The following is a 9302-nucleotide window of genomic DNA, read 5'->3' as shown; positions in this document are numbered from 1 at the left end:
ATGTGGTGGCAATGCTTTCTGCCTTCTGAATGAATGCTTGAACAGTGCATATGTCTTTGGAATTTGATGTTCTTGAATGTTAAATATGTTGGCTCTTGAAAGAATAATAAACATGAGACATGTTATTGGCAATCTGAAAAATCATAAAAATGATTCTTGAAGCAAGAAAAAGCAGTGAATGCAAAGCTTGCAAAAAAAAAAGAAAAAAAAAAGCAAGCAGAAAAAGCCAATAACCCTTAAAACCAAAAGGCAAGGGTAATAAAAAGGATCCAAGGCTTTGAGCATCAGTGGATAGGAGGGCCTAAGGAAATCAAATCCTGGTCTAAGCGGCTAAACCAAGCTGTCCCTAACCATGTGCTTGTGGCGTGAAGGTGTCAAGTGAAAACTTGAGACTGAGCGGTTAAAGTCAAGGTCTGAAGCAAAGAGAAGAGTGTGCTTAAGAACCCTGGATACCTCTAATTGGGGGCTTTAGCAAAGCTGAGTCACAATCTGAAAAGGTTCACCCAATTATGTGTCTGTGGCATTTATGTATCCGGTGGTAATACTGGAAAACAAAGTGCTTAGGGCCACGGCCAAGACTCATAAAAGTAGCTGTGTTCAAGAATCAGCATACTGAACTAGGAGAATCAATAACACTATCTGAATTTTGAGTTCCTATAGATGCCAATCATTCTGAGCTTCAATGGATAAAGTGAGATGCCAAAACTGTTCGGAGGCAAAAAGCTACTAGCCCCGCTCATTTAATTAGAATCTGAGCTTCACTCAAAAACTCTGAGATATTATTGTTTCTTGACTCATTTGTATTCTAATTTATTTATCTAGTTGCTTGAGGACAAGCAACAGTTTAAGTTTGGTGTTGTGATGAGCAGATATTTTATACGCTTTTTGGGGTTAATTTCATATAGTTTTTAGTATGTTTTAGTTAGTTTTTAGTTTATTTTTATTAGTTTCTAGGCAAAATTCATATTTCTAGACTTTACTATGAGTTTTTGTGTTTTTCTGTAATTTCAGGTATTTTCTGGCTGAAATTGAGGGAGCTGAGCAAAAATCTGATTCAGGCTGAAAAAGGACTGCTGATGCTGTTGGATCCTAACCTCTCTGCACTCGGAATGGAATTTCTGGAGTTACAGGAGTCTAATTGATGCGCTTCCAATTGCGTTGGAAAGTAGACATCCAGGGCTTTCCAGCAATATATAATAGTCCATACTTTGCTCAAGGATAGACGACGTAAACTGGCATTCAACGCCAGTTCTATGTTGCTGTCTGGCGTCCAGCGCCAGAAACACGTTACAAGTTGGAGTTCAACGCCAGAATTACGTTACAGCCTGGCGTTGAACGCCCAAAACAGCCCAGGCACGTGAGAAGCTTTAGTCTCAGCCCCAGCACACACCAAGTGGGCTCCAGAAGTGGATTTCTGCACTATCTATCATAGTTTACTCATTTTCTGTAAACCTAGGTTACTAGTTTAGTATTTAAACAACTTTTAGAGATTTATTTTGTATCTCATGATATTTTTAGATCTGAACTTTGTAATCTCTGACGGCATGAGTCTCTAAACTCCATTGTTGGGGGTGAGGAGCTCTGCTGTGTCCTGATGAAATAATACAAGTATTTCTGTTTTCTATTCAAACATGTGTGTTCCTATCTAAGATATCCATTCGCACTTCAACATGAATGTGATGAACGTGACAATCATCATCATTCCCCCACGAACGCGTACCTGACAACCACTTCCGTTCCACCGTAGAATGAATGAATATCTCTTGGATCCTTTAATCAGAATCTTCGTGGTATAAGCTAGATTGATGGCAGCATTCAAGAGAATCCGGAAAGTCTAAACCTTGTCTGTGGTATTCCGAGTAGGATTCAGGGATTGAATGACTGTGACAAGCTTCAAACTCGCGAGTGCTGGGCGTAGTGACAGATGCAAAAGGATAGTAAATCCTATTCCGGTACGATCGAGAACCTGCAGATGATTAGCCGTGCGGTGACAGCGCACCTGGACCCTTTTCACTGGAAGGATGGATGGTAGCCATTGACAATGGTGATCCACCAACACACAGCTTGCCATAGGAGGACGTGCGTGCGTGAATCAGAAACAGAAGAAAGCAGAATTTCAGAAGACAAAGCATCTCCAAAACTCCAACATATTCTCCACCATTGCATACAAGTATAATTTGTGTTCTGCCCTTTTATTCCTTGCAATCAAATTTGATAGGTGGATTATTTTATTGTTTTCCTGACTAAGAGTTACAAGATAACCATAGATTGCTTCAAGCCAACAATCTCCGTGGGATCGACCCTTACTCACGTAAGGTATTACTTGGACGACCCAGTGTACTTGCTGGTTAGTTGTGCGAATTTGTGAAGAATTGTGATTTCCAATTTCGTGCACCACGCTGTCACTGCATGGCTAATCATCTGTCAGTTATCGATCATACTGGAATAGGATTTACTATCATTTTGCGTCTGTCACTACGCCCAGCACTCGCGAGTTTGAAACTCGTCACAACCATCCCCTCCCAGATCCAACTCGGAATACCACAGACAAGGTTTAGACTTTTCGAATCTCAGGAATGGCCATACATGGGTTCTAACTTATACCACGAAGACTCTAATATCTCGGACTCGGTCCCCTGTATTAGATATCTAAGAGATACTCATTCTGTCTCGTCTTCATATATAACGGAAGTGGTTGTCAGGCACGCGTTCATAGGTGAGAATGGTGATGAGCGTCACATAATCATCACATTCATCATGTTCTTGGGTGCGAATGAATATCTTAGAATAGGAATAAGCTTGAATTGGATAGAAAAACAATAGTACTTTGCATTAATACTCGAGGAATAGCAGAGCTCCACACCTTAATCTATGGTGTGTAGAAACTCTACCGTTGAAAATACATAAGTGAAAATAGGGTAGACATGGCCAAATGGCCAGCCTCCCATGGAGGTCTAGAGATCTAAAAATGATCAAAAGATAAAAATACAATAGTAAAAAGTCATATTTATAATAATCTAGGCACTAGGGTTACAGAAATAAGTAAATGATGCAGAAATCCACTTCTGGGGCCCACTTGGTGTGTGCTTGGGCTGAGCATTGAAGCTTCACGTGTAGAGACTCTTTTTGGAGTTAAACGCCAGTTTGTAACGTGTTTCTGGCGTTTAACTCTGCTTTGCAACCTGTTTCTGGCGTTTGACTCCAGAATAGGGCAAAAAGCTGGCGTTGAACGCCAATTTGCGTCATCTAAACTCAGACAAAGTATGGACTATTATATATTGCTGGAAAGCCCTGGATGTCTAATTTCGAACGCAAATGAGAGCGCAACATTTTGAGTTCTGTAGCTCCACAAAATCCATTTCGAGTGCAAGGAGGTCAGAATCCAACAGCATCTGCAGTCCTTCTTCAGCCTCTGAATCTGATTTTTGCTCAAGTCCCTCAATTTCAGCCAAAAATTACCTGAAATCACAGAAAAACACACAAACTCATAGTAAAGTCTAGAAATATAATTTTTATTTAAAAACTAATAAAAATATACTAAAAACTAATCAAATTATACTAAAAACTATGTAAAAATAATGCCAAAAAGCGTATAAATTATCCGCTCATCACTTAACCGCTTTGTTGAGGGTCTTTGCCTTCCACAGACTCAGCTTCCCTTCCACCTTATCAATCACTGGCTTCCAACTCTTACCTAACTTCAGACTGGTAAAGAGGCTTCCTGGCACCCCAGCAAATGACACATCTGACGCGTCCAGTACTGATCACAATTAACCGGAATGAAACTGGACTTCTCAAAATTAATACCCAACCCAGACATCATCTCGAAGCACTGCAGTAGACACTTGTAGTTCCTGATAGTCTCATCCTCTGACGGAACGAAAAGTACAGTATCGTCCGCAAACTGCAAGTGTGATAGCTCAATGTGATCTCACCCAACCAGAAGCGGAGAGATACGCCCATTCCTCACCGCCTCCTGTATCATTCTATGAAGCACATCAACCACTAACACAAACAAAAAGGGGGATGGAGGATCTCCTTGTCGAAGCCCCCTTTCTATTTGGAAGGGCTTAGAGGGGGATCCATTTATTATTATCGACATAGACACCGAGCAAACACACTCCTTAATCCACCCCCGCCACCTCTGGCCAAACCCCATCTTCTGCAAAACGATATCCACAAAGCTCCATTTGACCATATCATAAGCTTTCTGAAAGCCCAGTTCAATGATCGCTACGCTTCTTCTCCTTGACTTTAGCCACTGCATAGTTTCACAGGCTATCAAAGCCCCATCATGGATTTTCCTGCCTTGCACAAAAGCACTCTGAGTCTCCCCTACCAATCCTGGCATCACATTTCGCATCCTCCGGACCATCACCTTAGAAATGACCTTATACACACAACCCACCATACTAATTGGTCTCAAATCTTTTATCTCTGTAGCTCCAACAAACTTTGGCGCCAGAGCCACCTAAGTAACATTCGAATCCCTAAGGAGCGTAGCTGACTGGAAGAACCCAAGAACGGCTGCAGTGAATTCTTTCCCCACTTCTTCCCAGCACTTCTTAATAAAATTCATGTTATACCCATCACCTCCAGTCCTGTTGCCTCCTTTTCAGTTATCTTCCTTACCAGCCCATCCCGAAACCCTATATTGGGCGAGGCCTCCTGATGATACAAGCCCTTATAGAAGTCTCTGATAGCACTCTTAATGCGAAAATGATTCATCACTAGTCTTCCTTGAACCCGCAAGGCATCAATTCGATTGTTCCTCATCCGGGCCGAGGCTATATTGTGAAAGTATCTAGTGTTTTTGTCCATTTTCTTAGCATGCCTGGAACGGGACATTTGCTTCGAATGAATCTCCTTCCTGATATACCATTTCTTACAAGCACTCACTAGCGCCTTCCTCATTGCTTCTGCTGCTCCATCATATACTCCGTCGCTCACCAAATCATCTACTTTCCTAATCTCCTCTTCAAACTTATCAATCCGCTTGTCTATATCTCCAAAATTCTCCCTGTGCCATCGGCTCAGTGGACCTGTCAAAGCCTTTAAGTTATCCATGAAAGGAGCCTCCCCTAGGCTCCTCCATTCATCCTTCACCTTCCCCAAAAACCCCGCATGAGTAAACCATGAATCCAGGCTCCAAAAAGGTCTTGGTCCCCCTCCTCTCCTTGTTACCTCCATTATTATTGGGCAGTGGTCTAACAAACCCCGTGGCCCTCCGTGTAGTCTAGTCTCAGAAAACTCCTCTAGCCACTCCAAGCTCACCAACGCTCTATCGATGCGACTACAAGACTGGCCTCTGAACCATGTAAACCTTCGATCGGATAAGACTAGATCCACTAGCTCCATATCTTCAATCCACAATTTAAACTCTACTGCAGCCACTGACAAGGAAGTAGTCCCTTTCCTCTCCTATTCATGAACAATCTCGTTGAAGTCCCCCATAAAGGAAAAAAGGTACTTGACATAAGCCGGATAGGAAACTCAATTCCTTCCACACCACAAGTTTCTCCTCCTGCACATGCTCGCCATACACTAAACAGAAAGCACACCTAAAATTGTTTTTCAATAGCACTCCCTCTACACATAACCACTTACCTCCTTTATGACAGTTACTCATTTTAAACATGGTTACATCCCACATCAACAGCAACCCACCAGACGCACCTTCCGCTCCCACAAACTCCCAACCCACGCCATCAGTTCCCCGCAGTTGCACGATATCAAATTTAGTCAAATTTTCTTTTTTTGTCTCTATCAATCCTAACATATGCACATTAAATTTCCTTCTAAAAACCTTCACCATACTCTTTTTCCCCACTCCTCCCAACCCCCTAACATTCCAAGATGAAAAAATCATTTAAAAACATTTATTCACACCTTTTTTTGATTTTTTGGACGACTTCTTCTAGCTTTCTCTTTCTGTTTAGCCTGCATTTTCTTCCGTGCTAAAGCCTCATTCTGTTCCTGGAGTATCTTCATTATATCATCTTCCTCATCATATAGCACAGCTTCTGATTCCACAGCTAGGTCCCAAGCTTTCCGGTTTTCATCCATTTCCTCAGCCCGGTTGATATCGGAAGTAGCGGACTCATCCCCACTCTCAGCATTAACTCGGTCATCCCCCAACTCGCCCATCTCACCCCCAGCCCCTGCATTTTCCAATCCCACCACTGGCCTCAGTCCGTGTATCGTGCCCGCATCTGGGTCCCAACTACTCTATCCGTCATCAAGTACAGAGGATCCCCACCACAACCAGTGCATCTTGCTTCTACAACCCCAACTGTGTCGCCAGCATTGCAGCTTACTCCTACATCAAGCCCAGTCCGCTGAGCCGTCCTAGCACGGTCCCCTACCCGTATGCCATCCCTTCCAGAAAAACAGCCCTGCCTTGCCTTATCCTTGCCACACCGAAGAAGACAGGCGTCACTTCCACTCAGCCGTAAATCACCATCGGTCCGCCTCGCAGCCACATCCCCCAAGTCCAAGCATCCCATCTTCAACCCCTGATTCGCATTCAGCTCTGTCCCCACAACAATGAAGCCTCCATCTCTACCCGGTTTGCTAGGTTTTATCACCCGAGCCTTCATTTGCCCAGCCACGCCGACGTATCCATGGCCCTCGGACTCGGCCCCCTATCGTCGACCTGGGAACCAATCACCGGACCCACTGCACCGCTCCCTACCGTGTCTCCCGGAGTAACCCCTTCCTTCGATGAGCACCCATCTCGATGAGACTGCCCCCGCCTCCTGTCAACCAAATTCGTGCCGCCTTGGATGGTCACCCCATGACCAGATCGCGTTCCTCCACTCCCTAAGGAATTGGTTTCCCTCACCAAGGTACTAGCCACCCGGTCTATCTCCTGGCTTTCCGCCACCCACTCATGTGAGCTATAATGCTTGAAGCCCAAATAACTCTCCTTAAACCTGGGCAAAACATTTTGGGCCCCAATTTTATTCGGACAAAAAGAAACTTCACCAAAGCCCAAAATGCACCTAGCCTTACTAGTGTTATCAATATCAGCCTCCATTTGCCTACCAGCAAGATCCCAAGACACAGTCTTTTCTGAGTCAACGTCCGCGCCATTAGCTAGGTCCCCCGCGATATTCGCATTAGTCAGCATGGGATCGCAATCCTTAATTATAGCCCTCCTTGTTTTAGAATTCAAAAAGCCATTACTCCACTCATTCAAATCTTCCGTGGAAATTACAAGCCTATCCTTTAGCTGATCTTCCGCCCTTCTCGGCGGCATGATCACCTCTGCCGCTGTATCCCCTCTAAGCAGCTGTTCATGGCTACAGGTGGCATCATCAGCACTTGCACGGCCCACCGTCGCAAAAGCTCTTCAGCCACAGAGACCATGGTTCCATTCACCCCATCCTTTATGGCCGAGACCCATGAGGCATAATCCCCGGTTCCCACCTCTGAGACAACCACGTCAAACTTAACCCCTCCCACTGAAATGAACATCTTCTCATGAATGACATCAAACCTACTTGTGTCAATCAGCACACGGCCAGCGTCAAATGATAAGCATGAAATTGTTGCCGGTGCACACACCACCACCTCTCCCCATTGTTCCTCAATCAAACGAAATGTAGCTTTGGACCACACATGTATCGAGACCCCAATGCACTCGAGCCATACGTGTCTCCTGTCGCACTGGTTATTTTCACTCCATCTTCCTACCCGATTGAAAAACTGCGACAGACCATAACCATTCAGAGTGAGTGCTTCGTCCGCACTGCGCTTACTATCAAACACTATCAGGGCTTTGTACGCTCCCAGAGCACAAACCATTACTACATTGAGCCACTCCGTCCGAGCCACGTCCCTCAACAAACAGAAATCAATAGCCGTCATGGCACTCCCAACAACACTCCGCTCTAACCATTCCAGGTTATCTACTGCAACCGACGCTTGGATTTCCCATTCTCCTGATCCCTCTACACCCTTTAGCAGGCTCCCACCACTACAAGAAAATGAAACATTTGTAACAAAAAATTTGTATCAAATTTAAAATTGTTACAAATTATAGTTTTTTCTAACAATAATTAGTTATTGTTACGAAATAAGAATATTTTATAACAATAAGAAAATTTGTTACAAAATATTTCAATATTTTGTAACAACTTGATTTCTTTTGTTACAAATTATGTTGGCTTTCGAATCAAATTGTTGTTTTTTTACAAAATGTTATAATGTTTTGTAACAAAAGATTATATTGTTGCAAAAATTTAAAATATTTTGTAACAAAAAATTAATTTGTCACAAAATACAATATTTTTGTAACAAGTTATTTATTTGTCACAAAATTCAAAGATTTTTTGTAACTAATAAAAAATTTTGTTTCAACATACTAAATGTAAGACTTTGAATTTTTAAAAATTAATATAATAAATTATAAATAATTTATTATTTAATTTTTAAAATAATTTTAAATTCAAATTATCATTAATTTGACTTAAATATTTTTAATAAAATAAATTTTTGAATATAAAATCCTAAATAAATATAATAAATTATAAATAATTTATTATATTTATTTAGGATTTTATATTCAAAAATTTATTTTATTAAAAATATTTAAGTTACCCTAACCCTATCTTTTTCTTGTAAGACTCAGAATTTTCGAAAAATGTTATTATAAGTTAATTTTAATTTATTAATTTATTAAAGACTTTATTTTTAGAAATTATTGTATTAAAAATAATTAAATTAAGTTTTGATAATTAAATTAAAAATTTTACTTAATCTTATAATATTGAATAATTTTCTATATTTAAACGATAAAACTTAATAGTTGTAAAAGAATAAAAATTTTATATGATTCGGGTTAAATAATTAATATTTTATAATTTAATACTCATATTTTGGGAAACAAAGAGAATTAATCATATTATGTCTAATTTTTTTTTTGAATTAGAATATTTATTAAAAAATAATTTATATATTGATGAACAAATAATACTTTCTTTTAAGATAATTTTATTAGATTAAACTTAATTTTTAATACCATTTTATATCCTAATTATATTGTCAATTGTCCTCAAAATAAAACCCTAATTTGCTAAATACTTCCTAAGACCCTAACCCTATTTTCCCCATTTCCTTCAGCCGCCATACCCCTTTCAACTTTTCCTTCCTTCCAAAATCACACACAGACCCAGCACATAGCAGCAGAAAAAAGAAAAAAAAGAAAGAAATCAGCAGAAAGAAAGAAAGAAAGAAAACGTTGAAGGAGAGAGGGAGAAACGGAGTTACAGAAGAGAAGAGAGGAGAGGGGGACGGCC

The 9302-nt window shown here is 40.9% G+C and overlaps 1 protein-coding gene across 1 annotated transcript; it reads right to left on the bottom strand.

The window, feature by feature from the left end:
- Positions 4576–6147, bottom strand: LOC107611302. The gene is made up of 4 exons (XM_016313247.1): positions 5945–6147; positions 5608–5843; positions 5471–5544; positions 4576–5421 (listed from the first exon to the last, which is right to left on the bottom strand). Exons 1-4 carry the CDS (start codon positions 6145–6147, stop codon positions 4576–4578), a joined length of 1359 nt encoding a protein of 452 aa, XP_016168733.1.

Source organism: Arachis ipaensis, chromosome B08 (genome assembly GCF_000816755.2).
Source record: "Arachis ipaensis cultivar K30076 chromosome B08, Araip1.1, whole genome shotgun sequence".
In the NCBI taxonomy this organism is placed as follows: domain Eukaryota; kingdom Viridiplantae; phylum Streptophyta; class Magnoliopsida; order Fabales; family Fabaceae; genus Arachis; species Arachis ipaensis.
This window is presented reverse-complemented; position numbering and strand designations above follow the sequence as displayed.

Coding starts and splice junctions, on each gene's coding strand:
- LOC107611302 (XM_016313247.1), bottom strand. CDS start 6,147: ATGGGCGAGTTGGGGGATGACCGAGTTAATGCTGAGAGTGGGGATGAG. Junction 5,844..5,944: donor GCTTTAGCACGGAAGAAAAT/GCAGGCTAAACA, acceptor TTGGAATGTTAG/GGGGTTGGGAGGAGTGGGGA. Junction 5,422..5,470: donor TCCTATCCGGCTTATGTCAA/GTACCTTTTTTC, acceptor GTTCATGAATAG/GAGAGGAAAGGGACTACTTC.